At 42.6% G+C, this 25,019-nt stretch overlaps 3 protein-coding genes across 4 annotated transcripts; 1 reads left to right on the forward strand and 2 right to left on the reverse strand.

Moving 5' to 3' along the window:
- Positions 1-7,516, forward strand: srpra (SRP receptor subunit alpha). Its single transcript, XM_069147703.1, has 15 exons — positions 1-100; positions 209-346; positions 615-698; positions 851-1,014; positions 1,322-1,482; positions 1,580-1,742; positions 2,999-3,140; positions 3,258-3,376; positions 3,476-3,597; positions 3,694-3,780; positions 3,906-4,078; positions 5,069-5,282; positions 5,380-5,543; positions 5,939-6,037; positions 6,207-7,516. Exons 2-15 carry the CDS (start codon positions 224-226, stop codon positions 6,333-6,335), a joined length of 1,944 nt encoding a protein of 647 aa, XP_069003804.1. The 5' UTR covers positions 1-100; positions 209-223; the 3' UTR covers positions 6,336-7,516.
- An 80-nt stretch (positions 7,517-7,596) lies between these two features.
- On the reverse strand, positions 7,597-16,969 carry fam118b (family with sequence similarity 118 member B). Of its 2 annotated transcripts, none has more exons than XM_069147704.1 (8): positions 16,431-16,969; positions 15,804-15,893; positions 15,327-15,579; positions 11,384-11,611; positions 10,395-10,523; positions 9,879-10,176; positions 8,739-8,804; positions 7,597-8,446 (listed from the first exon to the last, which is right to left on the reverse strand). In XM_069147704.1, exons 2-8 carry the CDS (start codon positions 15,884-15,886, stop codon positions 8,433-8,435), a joined length of 1,071 nt encoding a protein of 356 aa, XP_069003805.1. In that variant the 5' UTR covers positions 15,887-15,893; positions 16,431-16,969; the 3' UTR covers positions 7,597-8,432. The 2 variants fall into 2 exon arrangements, with proteins under 2 accessions (XP_069003805.1, XP_069003806.1); XM_069147705.1 differs by lacking the exon at positions 16,431-16,969 and adding an exon at positions 16,052-16,263.
- A 1,299-nt stretch (positions 16,970-18,268) lies between these two features.
- Positions 18,269-24,940, reverse strand: ilvbl (ilvB (bacterial acetolactate synthase)-like). Its single transcript, XM_069147706.1, has 14 exons — positions 24,589-24,940; positions 23,586-23,787; positions 23,352-23,479; positions 22,910-23,160; positions 22,601-22,700; positions 22,337-22,434; positions 22,003-22,139; positions 21,505-21,639; positions 21,168-21,282; positions 20,862-21,031; positions 20,527-20,597; positions 20,367-20,438; positions 19,764-19,869; positions 18,269-19,618 (listed from the first exon to the last, which is right to left on the reverse strand). Exons 1-14 carry the CDS (start codon positions 24,700-24,702, stop codon positions 19,440-19,442), a joined length of 1,878 nt encoding a protein of 625 aa, XP_069003807.1. The 5' UTR covers positions 24,703-24,940; the 3' UTR covers positions 18,269-19,439.
- Between the last annotated feature and the right edge of the window lie 79 nt (positions 24,941-25,019).

Consider the following 25,019-nt stretch of genomic DNA (forward strand, 5'->3'; position numbering starts at 1 on the left):
TCCGGATTCTGCATCTGACGTGTCTAAAACAGTTTCGCACCGGCGGTGGGTTCTGCTCGTGGGGGGGATTTTTTTTTTTCATCAATTGAAGTAATATCTGGTAAGATTGGATTGTTTAAAGAGCAAAGACGCCGGCGCGTTGAAGATGAACAGGACCGTGTATTTATCGCGGAGCTTCACGTTTGATTGTGTGTGTTTTTAAATCCAGATACGTGGTGTCAAGATGCTAGATTTCTTCACCATCTTCAGCAAAGGGGGGATCGTGTTGTGGTGTTTTCAGGGAGCCGGGGTCACCGAGTCCTTCACGGGGCCGGTCAACGCTTTGATCCGCTCGGTGATCCTTCAGGTGAGTCCTGGTCCCTCTCGACCCGTCGACCGTCTTGCTTTACGTTCACCAAACCGCCTGGAGGTAGCTCCGGCAGCTAACGCTAACAGGCAGCCGACATGTCGGCTCGCTGCGTAACGTTTAACGTACCGGACGAGAGAGCAAGAAGTCACGAGTCCTGTGATCTGTCTGCTGGTTGTTTGACTGCGGCCTGTCCTCCCGTGACTTGGTTCGCGTTGAACAGCAACACGTGTGTTTTGACATGTCGTCGGTGTTTGTGACGTTTCAGGAGCGAAGTGGGAACAATTCATTCAACCATGAGGCTCTGAGTCTGAAGTACAAACTCGACAATGAGTTCGAGTTGATTTTTGTGGTAAGCGTCTCCATCCTTCATCGCTGGATCAATTCAAACAAAACACCAACCTGCATTTATTTTTGTGTCGTTGTTTACCTGCTGATGATCGTGACCGCTGTTTTTCTTCTCCCTCCCTCCCCCCCCGTTTCTCCACCTCTCCACCTCTCCAGGTGGGTTTTCAAAAGATCCTGACCCTGACGTATGTGGACAAATTTATAGATGACGTTCAGCTTCACTTCAGGGATCGTTATAAGAATGAGCTGGAGCAAAAAGGGTCTTTGAAGCTTCTCAACAACAGCTTTGAATTCGAGGAGGACTTCATGATGCTGCTCAGGTAAAGACGGATAATAAACCCCTTCAACTCTGTTACTGTTTTGAGTCTAAATGTGTTACATCAACACATGTCATTAGTAAAATACAGCTAGTCAAATAAAGTATTACTGCTTCAATTCAGACTAAATTTATTTTTTTTACTAACTATTGAATTCAAATGTGTCTGTGTTAGTTTCCCCATTGCAGGCAGCATTACAATTTCTGTGATATTAAAAAGCTGTCCTACAGAGCTGTAAGAGTCAAAAGTGTATTTCAACCAGAGAAAAGTCAAAGACGCTTTACTAATCAAGTTTCTTTTTGCCCCCAAGAGAGGCGGAGGACTGCAGTAGAGCCCGAAGCCCCGCCCCCATGCGGTCCTTCAAGGAGTCTGAAAAATCCCAAAAAACTGTGAAGTCAATGATTGAGACGAAGGGTGGGGACAAAGGCAAGGAACCGGGTGGCAAGAAGAATAAAAATACCAAAAAGGAGGGTAAGTGCTATTTGTCGCTGTTCTAAAATATCTCGTTTTAAACAGCTGGCCTAACATGATCTCAGTCTCAATCGAAAGCTGTTGTGATCTTTTCCAGCTCCTGCAGCTGAGGCTGCCAAAGTGGATCAAACCAAGGTCTCACCCTCTGGCCCCAAGACGGTTGAGAATGGTAACCAGCTCCTGACTGCAGAGGAAATGATGCATAAGAAGAGAGAGGAATTTTTCCGCAAGCGCATGCCGGGAACGACTGAAAAACCCAGGTAAGGCCGCTGACGTTAGGTCACCAGATCCCGACATGCCAAATGTGGGACGAGGTGGGACGTGTCACCAATGCTGAAGGGGTGGTCTATGCAGGTTACAGGTTAGGCCTTTAGCATGTGAAGGACTAAACAAATATATTTTATGTCAATGCAATTTTCAGAACTCCCACACTTGGCAAATACAGTAAGCATAAAAAGAAGCAAACATTTCTCAGTAATAGGTTTGGTGGGGGTGCTATCTTACTACCATAGTCTGCTGAACTGTATGACTGGGACTGCTGCAGAGCGTGGTAACTGTGATTTAGTTCACGTACTGTTTCCTTATCTGTCTGGCAATCATCTTTGGTTTTTTTCAGTGGGAATGCATCCACAGATTGGCACCTCTCGCATGCACTGAGTCACTTCACGACGTATTCTCCCACCAGTAAATTTGAGACCAAACTGGGGCAAAAAGGCGAAAAACTCCCAGGGAGTCGCCTTCCACCAACTTCATCCCGTTATATGTCGTTTACAGCCTTTGTTGTAGCTGCATTTTTCTTTGAAATGAATCATTTCTGCAGAAAGTGCTGTCGGGCGTAGCATTGGCAGCAAAGATGGTGAAAGAGTAACTTACACTTGCCTCACGTATGCACAGTTAGATTATCCGATGACGCAGCCCTGTGATGACAGCCTTCCCTGCTTTCTTCACGGACTCTGGGAAAAGGAAAGATGGAAAAGCGCCTGTTCCGCAGTGTTTACTTATGAAAACTAGACATTTTCTCAATATGTGGAACACAGGACGAAGAATAAAAATGCTGGGCAGTCCAACAAAAAGTGGGACACCTGATCACCCTAAGCTGATATCTTTACATTTCCATGCACATACATAGCTAACACACCTTAGCAGTGTTCAAAAGAGCAGATCCAGAGCAATTTGTATGTTGACGACAGTCGCTCTGGTGAGTCCATATTTAATCTGCGGAAGTTTCTATTCAACAAATATGTCTGGACACCAAGCCGGACGACTATAATTTACCTTTCTTGGGGCTTTAAAAGCTGGATCAGACGTGTTCAAAATGAATGCAGGTAACATACAGTGTCGCTTGCGTGTCTGTGTCAGAACCATAGTTTATAATTGCTGTGTTTTTAAATACTTATCCAACAACTATAAATGTGCATTCAAATCAGCACACATAGAATAGCTAAGAGTTGTTAATTTAATCGGGGGTTTTTTCTTCCAGTTTCATTAATCTGATATTTTGTTTTCCTGATCGCAGCAAGTCCCCAAAGCCTCAGAAGCCGAAGGAGAAACAGAGACGTGTGTGGGACATGGGCGGTAGCAGCACGAAGAACCTGGACTACAGCGAAGAAGGTTCTCCCATCGGGGACGAACAGAAGGAGGAAGCACCGATTGATCCGGTATGCAGCTCCTTTACCGAGAGGTTTCTGGGTGAAGAGACATTCGTGTCAGTCACATCGATAACGTTACAATAAAAGGTCTGACGCCAAGTACTCGGTGTCCTGAATGTGTTTCAGGGAATGCAGCCAAGCTCCATGAAGGGAGACCTGCTGTCTGTGGACTACGAGTCCAGTGAGGAAGGGGAGATGGAGGAGGAAGATGAGGGAGTGGTTGTCAATGAAACAAGCAAGACAAGGTGACAGTGTTTCTGTCATTGCATAAGTATTCATAAATTAGTTTAAAATGCAAGTTGCACTGTGAACAACGTGGCTCAACTTTCTTTTGTTTTTCTCAGCTCCAAGAAGGGTGGCGGTTTTGGAGGGATGTTTGGGATGCTGAAGGGCCTGGTGGGCTCCAAGAGCTTGTCCCAGGAGGACATGCTGCCAGTGCTGGAGAAGATGAGGGACCACCTCATCGGTACGAGATCACGGCCTTTTCACTCTCCGCCTTTTGTTCTGCAGGGTGTGAATTCACACAGTCTGCTCTTCATCGTTCTCCTTTCTGATCCTACAGCAAAGAATGTAGCAGCCGACATTGCCTCCCAGCTCTGTGACTCCGTAGCCAAAAAACTGGAGGGCAAAGTCATGGGCACATTCACCAGTAAGTACCCTTACCTATCGACTGCATTCAACATACCCAAAAGTAGAGTATTGATCACCACTGCCTTCCTCAAATAACTTTCATTTGTTTTAAAGCTCAAGTAAAGGTTGTGTTTGTGTGTGCAGCTGTGGCCTCAACAGTAAAACAGGCCCTGCAGGACTCACTGGTGCAGATTCTGCAGCCCAAGCGGCGGGTGGATATTCTGAGAGACGTCATGGAGGCGCAGAGCCAGCAGAGGCCTTTTGTCGTCACATTTTGTGGCGTCAATGGGGTTGGAAAGTCGACCAACCTGGCAAAAGTGAGTTGACCTTTTTCAAAAAGGTGAATGACATGAACCCCAGAGCCAACATTTGTCTGCAAGCGGCCCGATGCTCCTGTGGTTTGCTGATCGCTTACCTCAATTGATGGGAAGTTCTGATGTGAACTGTCTCTTCACTTCCCCTTCTGTCTGTGGTTTGCGGCACCTACACGACAAACAGTGCTGATCAAAAGAAAACAACTTTGGCCTGCTGACCTGCTGGTTTGAAGAAATTCAAGAAATTTGATTGTCTTGTTGTTGTTTTTTTTTTTTTTACCAGTTTCCTTCTTGGTGCAGAGGTTCAAGTTGCAGTAAAATTGCCCCAAACTCTACAGGCCTCAAGCATCACTGTAACAGCAGAGTGATAAACGCCTCTCTCTCTCTCTCTCTCTCTCTCTCTCTCTCTCTCTCTCTCTCTCTCTCTCTCTCTCTCTAAAATGCATTTAAAATAGGCAAACGAGAGATTAATAAGAAACTTGAATTGGAAATAAAAGAACAACAGAACAGACAACACTAAATATTGAACTGGGTTTATTCAGTGATGAATTTGATAGTGACAAACAAGGTGATCCAGCACAGAGGAAGTCCCCGCCTTGTTTAGTGAGTCTGTGGTCATGAGGCTCTTTGTCTCTATGAAGACTGACCTAAATTATTTAACCAGCTCATCATCCTACAGATAATTCTGATTATGTGTTGAATGGTGGGCCAACATAAAAAGGTTTCTGAAAATAATCATTTCAGCGTCGTGGGCCCGGTGGAACAATATTTGTTCTGATCTCGGGTACAGTCAAATGTTTGAACTTTTTCAGAGCAGAAGGTTTTTGTCCCAGAAGGAACAGCAGCGCTGTTCCTAATGACGGGAACAAGGGCTCGCTGTGGGTGTGATCCAGCAGAAACACCGGGACTCTGAAACTGAAGCTTGTTTGATGTGTTTAAGGTGCAACTTTGTCCCTCAGATGTTCAACTCGGCTTGTCTCTGTCTCGGCGCAGATCTCCTTCTGGCTGATAGAGAACGGCTTCACTGTGCTGATCGCAGCCTGCGACACGTTTCGTGCGGGCGCAGTGGAGCAGCTGCGCACACATCAGCGCCGCCTGAACTCCCTGCATCCCCCGGAGCAGAACGGAGGACGGCCGGTAGTCCAGCTCTATGAGAAGGGCTACGGGAAGGATGCAGCCGGAATCGCTATGGAGGCCATCGCCTATGGTCAAAATACTTTTCTCTACACCTCGTTGCATTCAACGATTTAATATCATCCCCGCGGTCGCTTCACACGCGCACCTTCTGTGTTTCGTCCCCGCAGCTCGCAACCATGCCTTCGACGTGGTGCTGGTGGACACCGCTGGGCGTATGCAGGACAACGCCCCCCTGATGGTGGCCCTGGCCAAACTTATTGCGGTCAACATGCCCGACCTTGTGCTCTTTGTTGGGGAGGCTCTGGTGGGCAACGAGGCAGTCGACCAGCTGGTGAGACCACTCAAATGTGTACTCCTTACGCCGACATACGATGAATAAATAACAGCTGAATTCGAATGAAACATTTGCATAGTCATATATTTATCATTGATATAGGTATGTATAATTAGGCTACGGTGGAATTTATGCAAAGACCGGAGGATCCTGTCATCCATCAGTCTTTGACAGTAATTTAAGGAAATACTGTTGAATAAAAATGTATTTCTGTGGATTAAATTGTCCAGCAGGGGTCAGCATTTGTCCATCCATCTGCTGTTTTGTGAAACAGTCATGTTTGCACATGGGTTCCCTCCTCCTCCTCCTCCACACTCTTTTGCATAACACCAAGCTGAAAGGATGATGCTGTACATCTCTGCTCTGTCCTCATCGGTTCTTCTCTTCTTCAGGTGAAGTTCAACCAGGCTCTGGCCGATCACTCCATGTCTGAAAAGCCTCATCTCATTGATGGAATTGTTCTCACCAAGTTTGACACCATTGATGACAAGGTTTGTTTTAAATGGGGGAGAAAAAAAAAATTTCTTAAAACTTTACCGTGTCACTCGGACCTCTTAAAAATATGAGGACGCAGTAAATGATTTATCTGTGTCTGGTTACAAATAATTAGCAGTCGGTAAGCTGATAGCACTCATGCATCATCCTCCCCCCCCTTCACAGGTTGGCGCTGCCATCTCCATGACTTACACCACAGGCCAGCCCATTGTGTTTGTGGGTACCGGGCAGACCTACAACGACCTGCGCAGCCTCAACGCCCGCGCTGTGGTCAGCGCCCTGATGAAGGCTTAAGCGGCCGCATGTTCCGCTGTTTGCTCATCGTTGCAAGGAAGCCAATAATACCGTTGCCCCGCCGCCACGATGCGGTTCAGCCCCGCTAAGCCTGCGTTATTCGTGCTCCTGTCCCGCCCTGTCTACTTTGCATCAAATGAATGAACTCGTGTCACGCACAGGACTTTAATTCACCCGGCACAGGATTTGAAGTGTGGACTTTTAGAGACAGATCATTTTGCAACAAAGCCAGAGGAGCCTCCCTTTCTGCATTATTTCTAAACTTGTGGGCCAAATTAGAAAGTACCTCAGATGAGTGCCGAAACAGTGAAGTCACATCCAAATGAAATTGTAGCCAACTAAATGGACCTAGGTCATCAGTTTTACTGGTTTACACAGTAAAGACTTATAAAAAAAAAACCATCCTTAGCTGGCATGTTGTCAGTCAGTTTCCCCCCTCTTCATGGAAATAAGATCAGGTCGTGAAGGCTTGCTGGATGTGATGCTGCAACAGCTGCCTGGGCCTGAGGAAAGCTTAGTGACCATAGTGCCTCTCTGTCTCCTGTCTTCTTAGTTAACACTTCCACTACCATGGCAGTTCAGGTTGCAAACTTCTCCTTCTAATCCAGTGGAGGAAACGGTTTACAGTTGACCTTGGAGCACTTATTTAGTAGATGTCGTGCTCCCGTGAGGAAAAAAAAAATAAAAAATCATATAGTAGAAAGACGAGGCTGAGTCGAGGTTGATCCTCCATACAACAGGGCAGTAATCAATATTTCTTGAATGCTAACAATATGGGACACTACTTTCAGATGGACTTTGAAAGTCATCTCCCAGAGCTCCTCATCTACCAAACAGTTAACTCATCTTCATTACAAAAAGATCACTTCTGTTTATAGTTGATGAAAAGTGGAAACATATTTTATAAATTTGTTTTTTTTTGTTCTTACAGGGTGTCCGGTTCTCAGACTACACTTTACACATGGTCACTTGAAGTTCAATGGCCCTTTTAATTTATTTTCCCCTCTGATTTATTCTCCGTTTCTAAGAGGAAATCTAACTTTTAAATATCTCTAGCCCCCCCCTTTCAATTGTTGTAGTGCAATATGAGAGAATCAAGAGTTATATAGAAGATTTGAGCTAATTTATGAGAATGTCAACATTTCTAAATAAAGCTGCTACGTGCTACAACAGCCTGGAAAGTAGTGGACCTTGTTCTGTCACGTGTTGCAGAGGCAAATGGGCTCCATCATTAGACATGCAAACATGACAACAGGACAAATGGGATACCAAAAGCTTTATTTTGAAAATAGTACTTATAAATACTATATTATCAGAAAACACATGCAAGTATTAAAAATACAAAAAAAGGCTTACAAATGACATTTTTATCTTCAGCACAGGAAGTGGCAAAGAGATTGCTACTGGCAGGGAGCTGCTCTGCTATGAAAACTTATATTTTACGACAGCATCATAACACGAACCAACTCGCCACCACCCAATACTTTATTTCCACCCATACCTTTCCCCATCCAGTAGTGTGCAAATCAAGTTTTCCCGGTTGCAGGTTTCCGGATCGCCGATCCAATCCTTCAACGCAAGACTGTTTTCACTTAAGAGCATGTGATGTGCGTGGCAGCGTGCACCTACAAAACGTCTCTTTACAGGGCAGGTAGGTGGAGGTGATGCAGCTGGTTTACTGTATGTCCAGATTGAAACGGCACATTCAGCTTCCGTCAGTGGATTGACATCTACCGTTTCTGTCAAGTTGACGTGAGAGCATACCAGTCCGTCATCTGCAAACTTGAAACTGGGATTCAGCTTCCTGAATGTTGAGGTTCCAGCAACATACAAATACAGTGTGGTAGGAGGGGTGGGGGGGCTCTGAGGTTGGGCATATTGGCATCGACAGCTTGAACTTCTTTCCCTTTTAAATAAGAACTAAATAAAATGAATAAAAATGGGCATCTGAAAAAAAAATACTGCCAGCTCTTAGGTCTCCCCTGGATTCCTAAATTCATTCAATAAATTCAGACTTGAGTACTACTCGGAGCAGAGCGGCCTCTCGGCGGAGCTGTGGAGGAAAATGACTGATACTGATCCCGACTGTGTTACCTGTCAAGAATGATAGTCTGGGGCAAAAAGAAAAGGAAGGACTTAAGTGAACAGTTGAAAAACAAAGCATCAACTGAAACATTGCCACTGACAATCTTAATACTGCAAAGTCAGTTGTATGTTTGTGTAAAAGGAAACACCAGCAGGTCTTTTTTTGTCACTGAAAATCAAGAACAGGCTTGGATCGTCTATCTACCAGCATGCAGTAAGAAGACAAAGAGTCTTGGACAGGGCCTTGTTATGTTACTCTGAAAATGTCTCTTGCAAGTGGCCACTGCTCGAAGTCAAAGAGAAGCATTCAGTCCTAACCTTGAAGGAGGCTTTTCTGTGTGTTAAAGCCGTTCTGCTGTTCCTCCCCATTCTGTAGGGGAGAACCTGTGGATGAAGATGAAGAAAAAAAAAAGGAAAATTATGAAATGCAACTCATATTTTGAACTCTTCAGAAGTTAAGCAGATCTGTTTAATTTAATTCTTCAAGAGAGACAATGACAGAAGACCCGTGTTGTGAAACCAGGACAACTAACTGTAGATTAAGTCTTGAATCAAACCTGCAACAAAGCAGATTAACATTGCTTTGGCTGCTGTTTCCAAGCTCTTTTTAATGCTTTAACTCTGGTTCAACCTGTTTTAGGAAGTGCCTGCCAGGCTGAAACATGTCCTGCTTCTCTGGCTCTCTTTCACACAGAAACTCAAAAGTCAGATAAAAGTGTATTATCTAAAAAGAACAAAAAAAACAATGCACACTTAATTAACCTGATGTCCTAGTATGAGTAATGTAGGTATTGTTATATAACTTTCTCCACTGACTAAAGAATACTTGCGGCAAACCTTTGTACTCCAGTGGCATAAATAAAACATAATTAAGTTTTCATTAGTGAATAATTGCAAAGTGCTTTTGTTTGCTATCTACATAATGACAGATCTTCCACAGAGAGTGCCACGGTGTAACGCCATGTTTCTATCGTAAGCCCCCCCCCAAGGGACAAACCAATCACTGGCTCATGAAAGGGGCTTCTGCATTTTTCACAAGTTTAATGGCCACTGTAGATTCTCTTAAACGTGCCGGAGATGCCACTAAATCCTACACGCTGCTCGTTTAAGTAAAAAATAATCAAAATCAAAGCAGCAGAGGCAGAAATATCCTGACTTTCTATTCCTAGTATAGGTCAAACTCCAAAAACACTGAATCCCATATTACCCAGAACGCAACCCATTTAAACTCTCCGTGCCTCCTAAATGCCTTTTTTTTTTTCTTCTTTTCTTTCCTATTTCACAGGTCGTAAATGCTCATCGAGACGAGTTAACGGAAGTTTATGTGTAAATTTGGCCAAGTGCCCCTTTGACACGGATTGTAAATAACCACAAAAAGCTCAGGCAGCATGATGTGTTTTAGGACTTCCATCGAGCTGACGTGCAGAGTTTTCATTGATTGCCGTTTATCCTTCTTACCCCAGCCGTTGGTGGACACGTCGCGGTTGCAGATCTCATTGGCCAGCCTCTCGAAGTACTCGGGCAGGTCGGCATACTCGTCTCCATAGGAGATGACCTTGATGCCCTTGTCCAGCATGTTGTCGCGCAGCTTCTTGAACTCCCCCACATCCTCCCGCCGCACCAGCATGAAGTGTTCCAGGTCCGACTTGTGTTTGACAGCCTCGAGGAACAAAGCCTGGAAGGTTGTGTCGTCTACTGTGCGCCCGCAGCCCAGGAACACGAAGGATTTGGTCTCGTACAGCTTCTGGATCTCGCGCTGTTGACACCACCGGTGACGGGTATTATTACACTCGCACGACAAGCTTCCACTTCAAATAAACCGCTGCAGGGACAGAGGCACTTCGGCGGCCTTTTCTAAAGAACTGTACCTCAGTGTTGCATCCTAATAAGCCACATCCTTTACAAATGCAAACATTAAGTAGGCACCAAATGTCTGAATCAGAAACATGATGCCTAATAATCATTAGCACTCACCATAACCTCAGTGTTCCTTAGTACATTCTGATAACCAGCAGGGTGCAGTACGATACCACTGGGGTTGGTGTAAACACCGTGGATGTGCAGAACACTTAACCTCCGTTTCTCCTGAGCCCACTCCAACACCTAGATACACACACACACACACACACACACACACACAAACTTAACAGTCCATTGCACAAAATCCTGTTCTGGCTGGGACGAGAGTAAAATCACTGAACAGCAGTGGGAGGATATTAGCCCTGATGGAGACGAGGCATAAATACCAGGACTGGGAGGCAAAGCAACGGGTCTCTCGTAAAACTCGAAACAATCCTTGCCAATTTGTGATCTATTTTACAAATTGTCAAATTAAATTTGAATTAAGTGGGATATAAGTGACAAGAATGGACAATTGAGATTTGGTGGGGAACCCGTTTTAGTGATGAAACAAACCTACATGTGGAAGGAAAACATGCTCTTCCTCTTCAACCCAAAAGCAAATATTGTTCAACCTATAAAAATGGACAGCGTCTGAGTAATGGCTGGAACTTTAACTTTCCTCCACCTGTCAGAGACAAAGGGTTCTTTCAGGTCAAAGCGTTATCTATTTTCCTCCTAAACCAGCCAACAAGGAACTTCACTCAAAGGCTAAATCACATGTTGTTGTTTTTTTGACAGTGCCGTGAGTTCAAACATATGCTCAAAGAAGATATCATTAAGAAATGTACCTGCAATTTTCCTCTTTAAGAGAATTGAGAGCAACGTTTAGGTGAGGCTGCAATTGAAAACTTGTCAGGATATAAAAGCAACCGTCTGAGCCTGGACTAACCAAGTGCTCACTTTAGCACATGCTGCTTCAGGGACCTCAGCACTTGTTTGAAAGAAAAAAAAAAAAAGAAAAAAAAAAAAAAAAAAAAAAGAAGGAAGAAGAAAAGCTGACAACATGTATTGTGGCCGGAGAGATCAATCAAAGCCATAAGCACAATCCGAGCACTGTTTACCTTCTTCTCATCTGTCAGGTCCAAAGACTCCAGCTTGGTGCCCTGGTGGGCTGCGTAGATCTCCAACAGGTTGTCAAAGTTAGTGGTGAGGACCAGCGCGCCGCTCTCCATTAACTGCAGCACCGAGCGCAGCAGATGTTTCCCCGCATGCTCCATCTTGCACTCCAAATCGTCAAACACTTCGTAGAGACAGTCTTTGAAGAACGTGGATCGCACGTTGCCTGTTCTCTTCACAGCAAAAACGGGGAATAATTAGTGGAAGAACTGTGAAGTTTTAGCTCGTTTGCAAGAGCACATACGGTCCAAGAGGTTTTCTGGTTGACGTACTTTTCACTCTCCTCTGTAGGACTGAAATGTCCATTTGGACATACAGGTGTGATATTGCTGCACAAGGTATCTTAACAAATAATTAGGTTACACGGTGTACTTTGACATGAAAGTAAGACTTTGTACCTCCTCATCATTGAGATCATCGATCCTCAGCTGAGCAGCCGTGAATCGATCTGTCAGTGTTTAGCCATCCGACATTCAATAAAAATGGCGCGTTTGACTTGTTTGAACATGCATGATTACTCAATTAGCTATAGGGGAAATATTTCTTGGTAAAAAAAAAAAGAAAAACCAGACGAGCCTTTTAATGGGATTGAGTCAACATACCATGTGACATTATCATGTGACCATCCTGTCTCTTAAAATAAATATGTGCATTTGAGTCCAGGTTGAGCAACAGCTGAATGTTTATGTTTGTTTACTGAACTTAGACCACATGTAGAGAGATTTCCTCTACAAACCAGGAAGTAGGGGGCATTTCTTTTCATTTTAACGTGATGATGCAAAAGCATGAATAGTTTTATCGGTGCTTCTTTTGCTAAATGCAGTAGCTATTAAAGACCCAGGCGTAGTTACTATGCCTAAATCAGCAGCTCAGACCCAAACTTATATATGAATCACTCATGCAGTCATGTACTCCAGGCCTTTGACAGAATAAAAAAGGGGTTTACACATGCTTCTATTTATTTTGCTTTCAACAAGGCTGCCCCTCACAAGGAATTCCAGGGAAGTGTGTGTGTTTCAAAGCATCTGCTCAGGAGAAACTTTTATTTACTTCTCTATCAAACACTCCATTACCCTCTCCGATCCTTTCCCCAGCTCTTCAAATCTCATACCACACTCAGTCTGCTAGGAGATTAAGGGTTGTATCTACATCGACTAAATCTCATCTTTACCCGGCAGGGCCTGTTGTAAAATATATTAAAAAAAAAGGCAGGAAGAGGCGGGCAGCTAAGAATAGCAAAGAGTAGTGCAGAGATGCAGTGACCAAGGTGATTGTAGTACAATGAAATGCTCGGCTGACTTCCACAGATTACAGCTCTAATGGGCTAAACAGCGGGAGTCCTTTCCACAGGAAGAAGCTCATTATCCACTTCCAGTGTCCACAGCACCCATCCAGATCCTTCTGTCCTTGAACTGTCTCAGGACTTATGTAATAACCAAATGACGCACAAGTAAACAAACTTTAGTGTCTAAATATCCATCCTAAACTAATACATTGTTTTTCATAAATGTAGCAACATGCTTGATCGTTTTCCACACAAAACTCTTTTGGCTATTTTCACATTGGAAATTTGATTTTGCAGTATGATAATCATAAATATTTAGATGATATAACCTGATTAATAACCTATTTTAGCAAATAATATGGTCTCTCTTAAGTGTGTATTATGATTAAAATTGAAGAATAAACATCTGACATTGTGATTAAAATGAGTATTAACAGACGATTCATTTTTCCTCCACTTACCCCCCAAGAAAAAAAAAAAATCTGTTTACATTTCTTCATGAACTGAGAAAACGGCATAGTCAGCAAAGTTGTAATTAACCTTGTTGTTTGCAGGGTTGAACGTGTAATAGGATTTATAGCAAAAGCAGTCTCTTTTGAGTTTTGCCTCCAGATTACCCTCATTACTTACATCACGTGTATCAACCAGCTGATAGACAAATCCATCAAAAGTGGGTTAAACTCTCTTTCAGGTCACTGTTATTGGATTTGAATGGACAGGGAGCAGGCTATACATTTGGACATATTAGCATTACTGGGACAGTTCAACATCATAAAGAGGTTTGCAGTTTAGTGGAGCAATGAAGTCGCAGGTATGCGAGTTCAATTTAGTATTAAATACGTCTCTATACCTTTGGAGGGGATAATTATGACTGACACCAGTAGACTCTAAAAATGCGTGCTTTACTGCAACAAGATGAAATATTTGCACGTGGGTGTTGTGAATGGAGAGGCAGCACGCTCATGTCCTCTAGTATAACTTACTGTATGCCGGGGTGGTGCTTTAACTGGGTCTGGAAATCTGGGCCGGGGTGTGTAATTGTGTGTGTGTGTGTGTGTGTGTGTGTATATGTGTTGTGAGCGGTGGGATGGGGTCCTGGTTCACATTATTCTATGCTTGTTTTTTTTCCTCAGCATGCTAGACCCGGCTGTGTTTGTAGCCAACAGCAGTGGGCTGGTGTCTGCACAACTGTGGATTGAAATAAACACGATGGATAAAGCCATAAAAAGCGCTGTTTGTTCCCTTTGTTACCGCAGGCTGAGGGCTGAAACAAAGCGTGTTTTATCTATGTCAAAAGTGCAATGAGACATGACTAACACACGAGGCAAACGGTATTAAGACTCCCATCTGCCAACCCTGCTCCAGACCAGACAGGTTCAATAGTAAGACAACTGAGTCATATGTGTAAATCCAATAATGGTTTTATCCACTTGACTTTCCCCAATTCATTCTTTACAATCCAATTGGTTTCGAGACGCGGGGCTCAGAAAAAATGAAGAATCACAACTTTCTAACTCAGAATTTGCTAGTTTTATTTTAATTTTCAAGGAGCAATCTGTAGTCTCACTGAGCTTGTGGAGGCTTGTAAGGGATGACGATGCCCTGTGTAAGGATCTAGTTATGACTATGAGGTTGGTTGGCAGGACTCTTCTGGCAATTTGGGTGCTCTTGATTGGTTCATCATATTTTCAGGAGGTATTAACCCTTGATATTACCCTTTGGTGATGTAACTATAACAAAACATTGTGCTTTGGTCTGTCACCAATGTCTTTAAATCCAAAAAGGCAGTCACTATATAATACGATGACTTAGAGTGAGCAATCACAATGATTTTATCAGAGCTGTCTATTTTCTATGACATTTCCTCAAAGCAGTCTACCACACTGTCACATTGTGTGACACAATCTATCATTATTGCAACTTAAAGGAGAAATGAAGAATGCTTGCTTACTTATGATTGCCAAATTACCATTTTACATGTAACCTTATTTGCATCATAATGTAATAGGATGTCCACACAACAAGGTCAGTGAGGAGGTGGCTTCTGCCTCTTGTATCAATGCGGTAATCTCATATACGAGGTCAAACCTGTTGTGTTTTAATTTCTGCATTTTGATGCAGAAGTTGCTTCTGACATCAAGCAAGAGGAACAAAGTAAATATCAAACTAAATAACAGGAGCGCTTAAAAACCAAACACGGCTTTAAATATGCTGTGGAAATGCCTTGGTCAAAGTGGGCAAGAGAGGGTTACAAAACTAAAGTAGTTCAGCTTGTCTGCCTTCATCAGAGTGTTTTCTTAGCGAGCCCTGAAGAAAGCCAAAGAAAGGTATTCTGAACACCAATATATGAAAACTAGAAAACATAGCCTGTTACTTGCATGTGATTAATTGCACTTTAAAAAGACTAACAGGTTTGTCTGTGTTGCTAGACAAGACTAGTGCCACACAAAAAAAAGCCCAGCTAAGATTATGTGAATCCATGGAAGTTGAAACAAGATGTCCCAGGCTGAGGGATGGCCAGCGAGCCGGCGGTCTGTGTAACATATGTGTGTACATGTGCAACAGGGTGGGGTCGAAAAAAATAAATGCTTATGTTGCCTTACCGGGGAAAGTTTCTGAATGAGGTCGTGGGCGACGTGCACCAAATTCTTATCTTCCTGCATGTGCTTCTGGAAACGCCGACTCTCCTCCTCCTCGAGCAGGTCAAAGTCGTTGGCTGCATCCAGCAAGGCCTGGATGAGGCCTTTCCAGGAGCGAAGAGCAGGAACCTGAGGGGCCACTGCAGAGCTTACTCCTGTCCCGATCACCAGGACGAGCTCAGGGGCTCGCTTCGTCTTCAAGCTGGGCAGCAGTTTCCTTAGGGGGCAGGCAGAGATTCAGTGACGATGGCTCCAAAGACGGCGCTTACCAAATCCTCCCGACGGCATGCGGTGCGAAACTGAAAACCTACCTCGATTCAGCACAAGCAAAAACTAGAAACTCCAGAAAACAAAAGATTTCTATCAGCCCTGTCGGCAAAGCTGACCAATGAGTTATAAGCATTAGAGGGCAGATGGCTCCAAAGCAGCACCTGAGCTTACCTGGGCTTTTTAGCATTAGAGTCTGCATCCTGAGAATCAGCTGCAGGTCGCTTCTCAGTTTTCACTGCTACAACGGAGGCCATTCAGCTCCTGGGAGGGAAACAGGATCAACCAAATGCGACATCTGAAGGGGCTCGGTGTGTCGTAACTTCAACAAATCACCAGTTCAGAAAACAACACAATGCAATAGAAGTGGATCCTGAAATCTGTCACCCGCATCTGTTTGTTGACAGTCATGTGTGACTCACCTGATTACATCGGAGTCATGTCCGACAGGAAATTATAATTTGACACATGTAGCAACAAAAAAACAAACAAAAAAAACAAAAAAAAGTCACGTCATGTCAAATTAAAGGTTGTCCTACATATTGTTGCCCTTATTCTGCAGGAAGCGGTGAATAATGTATTAATTTCCCCCTGGCAACACACGCTGTTAGCCATTTCAAAATACCACTTATAGCGAGGCCACCGTACCGGAAACTTCACACCAAGTGACGTTCGCTACTTTTTGATAATTAACTCTTAATTTCTGCACGTTTTTAATTTAAATCCCAACCGGTCAAAACGTGACTTAATAAACTGAAGTTTGTAAACAACGTTCACTAAATCAACCGTGAGCGTACTTACCTCGGTAAAAGGTAGGGTGAAGTCCAGTGTTTACTTCTTGTTTAAGTGAAAAAAGAAAAAAAAAAAAATCCTTTGTAATTGTAGAATTTGAACCTCGTTAACTTTCGCGTAAAAATCGACGAGTTGGGAGCTTTTAGCTGGTTTAATGGTGTTGCTGCTAAACCCGATAGGTTACCGTCAGCGGCGGGACATTTTACTACCGAGGCACACAAACCACGGACGAAAAAGCTCCGCCAAACGCGAACTCACAACCAGCTGTCGTTTCGCTGACGCTGACCTCGTTTGTTTTTCTTTTAATAAACCCAAGTTGCGGCCACGATGGTTGTTAAAAGCCACAAGTTGCCTCCGTGTAACTCGTCATGCTGACGGCAGAGGACTTAAAGCGTTATATATCCGTTGTTAACCTGTTCAGACAAAAGCGATGTGGTTTCATTGATCTCGAGCACCGCCGGACTCCAGAAACGCTCCCGACCCCTCTTGATATTCAGACACATTGATCTCTCCCGTCTGTGGTTTAAGTTTTGCGGACCGGTTGAAGACGCCGCCTGCGGTGATGTGAGAGCCGGGGCTCATGGTGCATTCAGGTGCTGCGCGCAAAAGCTCCGGCGTGGGGAGTTTTCCTTAAAGTCTGACAAAAAAAAAACAACAACAACAACAACATCAAATTATCTATCCCCGTCATTGTTCTGAAAAAAAAAACCTGAAGACGAGTATATCGTTTGAAAACAGGAGCATCTATCTCGGAAAATGTCGGGTCTTTTGATGCTGGGCATGTCAAGCTCAAAGCTTGTTTTCAGGACCGGTGAACGTGATGTGCCGTTAAATAACGCATTATTCGGTATTACGTAAAATCACATTTAGATTTCAGTCCTACGCTGTATTACAAAATTCAACTTGCTTTTTTTTTTTAAACTGCAAAATAACAATACTTTCGATTTCAAAGCTTGAAAATTGAGATTTCCAAAGAGCATTTGAAAGCAGCAGCCAGACCCAGTCGGTCTGTGTGTTGTCAAACTGGGAGAGAGGCGTCACTGCAGACAACAGTTCAGTATATAAACTACCGTATACAACAGGGTTTTTTTAGTTGTTGTTTTTTTTACTGGGTCTGTAAGCTTGCAGCTATTAAACAAACTATTGAAACCCTATAGAGAGAGTGGCAAGTAATTTTTCACTTTCCAACATCATTCTGACTGTATCTCGGCTATCAAATATGTAATATCATTCAGAAATTGAATAATTGATTTTTTTTTTTGTTGTTTTTTGTAAGGTCTTGTGATTATACAATATGTAACAAAAAAATAAATTAAAAAAAAATATTGAATGAGCTTTCGGTACGGATTCTACTTTTAACTTTTAAGACCCACAGTTTTTATAATTGAGAATGTTTAAAATTTAGTTTTTGATTTAAAAAAAAGTCGTTTTGATTAAAGCTGACACCCCCAACAATAGACAAAAAAAGATGGTCTGTTTCCGCCACCACTGCATCCATGACGTTTCCTAATAATTTATGCAAAACAGGAACACGTCAGCATAGACTAGTTCAGTAAAAATACTAGACTGCCACCTTCTGTTAAGAAAAAAAACTGCACTTATAGAAGAAGTAGAAGTATTTAGGGAAAAAGTCACAGCCCCTCATGATAAAAAAAAAAAAATGACTGACTGAATTTCCTCATTAATTAATAATAAAGACTTGACACAAGAGCATTTGTATGTAACGACTGCTGTAACATTCAACAAATATTTTTGCATTTCATAAGCAGTCTAGAGGTCCGATTTTCTTCAGCCCAAACACTTTCCCTCACACACAACTTAACTTGATTTCTGAATGCTAAATGCAGAAAGCTGACAAGTCCTCGCATTTTCTTTGAATTTAAACCAAAAGTGAATGTCTGTCTTTGAATTCTTTGCTTTAATCATTCAAAGACCAACTCTTTACCTTCTTTTTCAATTTATTTGAAAATCAACCCAAACTAACAGTGTATGATCAAAGGTTCGACATACCGCCCCAGACTACCAAACAAAACAGTAATATATACTGGAGTGAGATGACCCACACATGTTCACCTGGTGAGTAAATAAGTTATGATTATAGTGCAATACATATTGTGTATAGGCATGTTGTAAATTAAAGCCCATATCACTGCATATATGTTAGTATTAAATGTCCTTTAAATACATAACTGAATCAGCAGACTGGTTTTCATTCAAGACATATCAATCTATTTGAAGATACAATCAAACATTAAAAGGCATACTATTTGTCAGTCGTCAACATTAAAAAAACAAACATTTCCCATTCAACAAATTTGATCCCAAATCTTCGACTGATAAAGAAGAATGCAGCTTTAATACCTCCTGTATCTTCATGAAAAGGCTCATTGTTCATGTCAGAACAGGAGAAAAGGCATACTGGTCACATATGAGAACTTAAACCAAAGCGTTTGCTCTCAAGTGAATCGAGTCTGTTTTTTTTTTGTTTTTTTTATATAAAAGCTGTTTAAAAGTCATAAATCGAACCCCGGAGCTCCCAAAGAGACAAAAGCACAAGTTGCCTACTATTCACTCGTTCCCTTTTTAAATGCGGCACTTACTCTTTTGAAACATGAACCTGAAAGTAGCATGACACACAACAAAAGATTCCGTTTCAAGGCTGGCAGGTCTGACGCTGTGTTTTATGTATAAATATAACTTAATCATAAACAACTAAAATACAGGTTTGTAGATGTATTAGTAGTATAATTTTTTACTCATCTGATGAAGGAAGTATTTTATATTGCAATCGAGTTAAAAAAAAACTTATCGTAACTGCTATTGTAAAATTATTTCTCATATCAAAGGGAAATATGGCTTTAAGGGCACAAAGGATTAGCAGAGGTCTGGTCGGGGTTGGACTAAATAGTATTGTCCTGTTTGCTGAAATCCCTCATAGATCCTGATTGTAAAACTCTATGGAGAAGGTTAAAGTTAAAAGGAAAAATAATACGCAGTTACTGTGAGTACACAGCTGCTCTACACAGAGATAGAGCCCTCTCTGAAGTTGGTCTTCCCTATCAGGACGTTGAGAAGTGTAGCCTTGCCCTCCTGGGTCTCCCTTTGAGCCTGTCTGATGATGTCACTTAGCCTGTCTTCGTCTTCACGCCCGACAAGGTAGCCCTTACCACCGTAACCATCTACCACTGTGTGGTAATCTGCAAAAAAAATGAGAAGAAGGTACAACTGTCCATTTAGCAACTACACAGACGTTAACCATACATAAAGAGTTTTGTTCAGAGTATGGGATGTAATTTGCAAGCAATCACAGCATGAACACAACCTTCTGTGCAGATGATGTACCTGTAAATGCGAGGCCGCATGCCACGTTGCTGCCTAGGATGGGAACCTGCTCTCTGGATATCTGACTCCAACACGCATCGTTTCCCACCACGGCTATAACTGGTGTCTTAGGAAAAAAAAAAAGTGGATTACCAGGAGAAATCAAAGAGAGAAGTATATACATTCTGACATGCATCTTTTTTTTTATATATATATAATTTTAATAATTTGTCAAGTCAATTTAGCACGAAAGCTGACAGCAGCCATCTTGCATATTTCTGTAGTTTAATTCAAAAGTTACATTACAAACATATGTCCTGTTTCGAATAGGCAGGATGGAGATCCGTCCTGTGATACACCTTGACAGTTGTCGAGTGTTTTCACTTATTTTGGATGACTAGACTTCTCTGAACTGTGTGAGCATGTGCAGACTGTATGTGATTGACCTGTTCCACCTGTTGACACGGCGTAACTCACACTGATATTAATCGAACTAGAATGGTGATACTTGTGAAACACTGGCGGAGTGGTCTTCCATATTTGCAATATCTGTTCAAGTATTGTTGGTGTATATTGGATGAATAAATTGTTTATATACACACAATATAAATATTATCATTTTACCTTGTGTCTGGTGAAAGTGTCAAACTCTGCAACACTGTACCCTAAGGAGCCGTCACCATAGACGATCCACACCTGAGAAGCACACAAATTAGCATTTTATTGTGAAAGTGTTACAACAGACAATCAGACACAGCACTTCCAGAAAGAATCAATATTATACCTCAGATTCAGGCCGGCACAGTTTAGCCCCCAGAGCAAAACCTCCTCCAACACCCAGAGTCCCAAAGGCTCCTACAGGAACAGGGAACAGTAAGATTAACAAAGTATGATTGACATCAGAATACATCGCGAGAGTATAGATGAAATATAACATGAGATTATGCAGCTCAAACTTGAGAGCAAGTACTTCAAACATTTACTTGACTACGTTAGTGTTCTATGTAAACGTGTAACCTCTTTATGAGGCAGAAAAAAAAGCAACAATAAATGACTGAAGTGAACAAAATGAAATCGGATTATTTCAGTCAAATGGTTGTTTTGTCAACTGGATCTTACCTGGATCTAGCCAACGCATAGGTCCTCTTGGTCTCATGATGTAAGCAGCACTTCCTACAAAGTCTCCCCCGTCTGCAACGATGATGCTGTCCTCAGCCATCAGCTCATCCACACGGTGGAGGACCTTCAAGGGATTCAAGTGGCGCTCGGTCTTCTCATCAGCTTTAGCCCTAAGAATTAAAAAAATACGCTGGTTTATGTGATTGGAGCGGGGATTCTGGAGTTAAAGAGTGGAAATCTGTCTCGGAAGATTTTGCATACATACATACATACTGACTGAAACCAGGGATCACCACCTCTGCTTACCTGTTTGTATTTTCTTTGGTCATATCTCCAGCTTTGAGGCTCTGAGTCCATTCGTCAGAACAACGATGGCCCTTCAGCCCTTTGGAAAGTCGCATTAAAAATGATCCAGCGTCGCCTGAAATACACAACATATTTACATTTTAAACTATGTATTGGATGTATTTGTCCTCCAGTCCAACACTAAAAAGAGTAAATCGTTTATACATTTGCATGTTTCAGGTCACGATACAGAAACAATACATTGCATACATGCTGTTCTTTGTGATCATAAATTGACAAAAGTTTTTGAATATCTTTCCTTCTTCCTGTGTATTGATCACTAAAATGGCGAACGTACCCTCAATTGCTATAGTTGGTTTCCAGAACATATCAGAGTTTTTCAGCAGCTGTGTCTTGTCTCTGTTGACAGCGATGATCTTGCTGCGTCTGTTGAGAACTCTGCCGTAGCTCAGCCGGAAGTCGCACACGGTGCCTGCAGACACAACGCACAATGCTAACGTTTCGCTCGGGGTTCTGGCTAGCCTGTGGCTATACTAATTACACGGAAAATACAGCTTAATCTCCCACTGCATTTTTACAAACAATAAAAAAAAAAAAAAATCTTCCAGAATAAATTCATTTAATCCAGGAACATATTAAAATAATTACTGGATTATTAATAATTCTATCAATAGCCTTTAACTACTGCACAGGTGTGTTAATTGTTTACCCTGTCATGTTAACAGGTCATTTTCTTTCTCTCTTTTCAGGTTTTTTTATTATCAAACACTCAGTTGTCAAACAGGTAAGTCATCATTACTATGTTGACATAGTGGAATACACCTGTAAGCCTGACCTGCTAAGAGCACCAAGTCAGCCTCCTTCAGAGCATCTCGTCTGTTCTGTCGGATGTGAATGGAGCTGTCTTTACCCAGCATGCCACGAGACATGCCCCCAAGAAAGCATGGGATACCCAGGTCCTCCAAAGCCTTCCTATATAGCAGGAAAACATTTGACCAGAGGATACGTCAAAATAACATTGAAAGTGAGAAGTCAAAGCAATTTGAATACTAAAGTGAAAACTACAGTAAACCACACGACTGGAATGTTTTCATGCATTTTAAGCACTAACAACCCAGTGAACAACCAAAGTAAAGTGTTTCAGAAAAACAGTAAAACACAAAACACACCTGATGTCATCGACAGGTGTTGGGGGAAGTGTCGCTTGGCTACCCAACAGAATAACAGGTTTCTTGGCTCGACTCACCAGCTCTATGCACTTTTGTACCTGATTTGTATTGAAGAAAAAAAAACAAAAAAACAGCAAAACATTTAAAACTAGTTTAAGCTTTGTAAAAATGTATAGAATGATAGAATTTGATTAGAGAACATTACATTATCAAGAACATTTAGCATCAAAGTAAGATGGGCTTCATACTTAAGAGTAGATTTACCTGATCGTCTGTGGCTTGAGGGATGTGAACAGGAAGTGGAGACACATCTCTGGTCTCCCAGGCTCCAGCAAAAAGGTTCATGAGGTGGTTATGGAGGTACCTAACAAAAAACAAAAACAAACACACCATAACTTCAAATGATTTTATATTTATCAATGCATTTTTGATGGAAGAAGAAGCAATTTTTCACAGGGACGAAAGATCCAAACTTTATTTTTATTATCTAGAGTAAAGTCTATTTTCACATCTTTGTTCTTGTATAAACTAAATAGTAATATATAGTGCATTAAAGATATGCTACTATCATACCATGAGACAATTTTTCCCATCAGGCCTTTGGGAGGGTTCTTAACGCCAAACTCTTTGGATACCAGGTGGTAGGGGTAGAGTGTGTCGATGGGGAACTCTATGAAAACCGGTCCAGGCGTTCCCGACTGAGCGATGGCCAGGGCCTTCCTGACTGTCGGCACGATCTCCCTCACAGTCCTGACGGAGAAACAGAACTTACACAGCGGCTTGAAGAGGGACATCTGGTCGATGTCTTGCAGTGCTCCTCGGCCCTGCACCGCAAACACAGTTGAAAGACAATAAAACTGAGAACAGTTCAGGTATAACCGTTTTAAAGGGCTATCACACACTTCATCTGACAGCCGCCCAACCTGCTGCTCCACACTAGAAACTATTTATCCTATCGTTTTATTCTACATGCACATTCACATCAGTGTTGCTTCAGTATTTGAAAATAATCTACCTGAAGTAGTGTACCAGCAGCTCCTCCCATGACCAGCAATGGAGATTCAGCCATCTGGGCATTCTTCACTGCCGTCACTGTGTTCGTGAGGCCCGGACCAGCAGTCACTGCGGCTACACCGACAGTACCTGGTGCAGAGACAAGTGTAACAGCTATCAACTAGTCCCAAAAATGTAAAAGATATAACTGCGATAAAGTAGTCACGATACCAGGGTTTAAAACTTAAATCTGCACCTGAGAGCCTCGCCACAGCATCAGCAGCGAAGACGGCGGTGGCCTCGTGTCTGGTGTCCACAATGCGGATGCCCACCTTCTCACAAGCCACCAGGATGGGTGAGATGTGTCCACCGACGAGGGTGAAAACATACTTGACCCCATGGGCGCGGAGGACCTCTGCCACACTCTCGCCACCGTGCCGTGGGCTCTTAGTCTCAGTCTGAAGTACACAGAAGGACCGGATCAAAGTTAGCACAGAAAAAAAGAGCACTCAAAAAGATTAAAGTGTTTTGTACACTAGGGGGAAAAAAAACAACCCGTAAACCATAGACGCCATAAATAAACCATAGATAAACAGCTGTCAGTGTGAGATGAAGGCCCCTCCTTAGGTCACTCGCAACACTATCTCTTCACTCCATCGGCCTTTCAGCCTGTATTTCACAATAACGGCATATTGTTCAGGCCTGCGTTGGTGATGTGTCTCTGGCCTTTGTGCTAGAAAACCACAAGGCGGGTCAACGTTTACATCCAGTTTACCTTTCACCTGGGACAGCTCACAGAATAAAAGGTGACTGTATGTGTATGTGCTCTGACTGAAGCCTTAAAAGACAATGCATAAAGACACAGGGACAGAAAAGCTTAAAAGTAGTCACAAGACAATACAGGTGAATGTGCTCTGACTGAGGCTTTAAAAAGACAATGCATAAAGACAAAGGGACAGAAAAGCTTAAAAGCAGTCACAAGACAATACAGGTGAATGTGCTCTGACTGAGGCTTTAAAAAGACAATGCATAAAGACACAGGGACAGAAAAGCTTAAAAGCAGTCACAAGACAATACAGGTGAATGCGCTCTGACTGAGGCTTTAAAAAGACAATGCATAAAGACAAAGGGACAGAAAAGCTTAAAAGTAGTCACAAGACAATACAGGTGAATGTGCTCTGACTGAGGCTTTAAAAAGACAATGCATAAAGACAAAGGGACGGGGGTCAATACCGCGATGGTGACCTGCGAACACTTACCTTGTGAAACAACTGGTAGAGTAAACCAAGTTTGTAAGCTGCGTACACCAGCCCACCCACGGCAACGCACGAAGAGCATCCAAGAAGAGTGCCAATGGCTCCAAACGACTCCATGTTAGGATGCGGAAGAAAACAAATAAACTTGGGCAAACTTAATATCAGAATCTACTTGTCCGGTAGAGCAGCTCGCTGGTTCAGGCTAGGCTAAATATACTGTGGAGCTGCTCCTTGCATCTGCTATACTCCCATTTCAAACGTGTAATTACGCAAGCACGTTCAGTGACAAATTATGTAATATCCAGTTACTGAATAAAGGCTCTGAAGGGCATCTAGGCGACTATTCTACCAATTGAAATGACCAAGTGCTCTTTCCCCTGCTGCTGCTGCTGCACCGACACAGGGACATCAGCAGATATTCATAGGTCAAGCGA

The sequence above is a fragment of the Embiotoca jacksoni genome, unplaced genomic scaffold (genome assembly GCF_022577435.1).
Source record: "Embiotoca jacksoni isolate LCO1_2020_lvr unplaced genomic scaffold, fEmbJac1.0.p SCAF_14, whole genome shotgun sequence".
NCBI classification, from domain to species: domain Eukaryota; kingdom Metazoa; phylum Chordata; class Actinopteri; family Embiotocidae; genus Embiotoca; species Embiotoca jacksoni.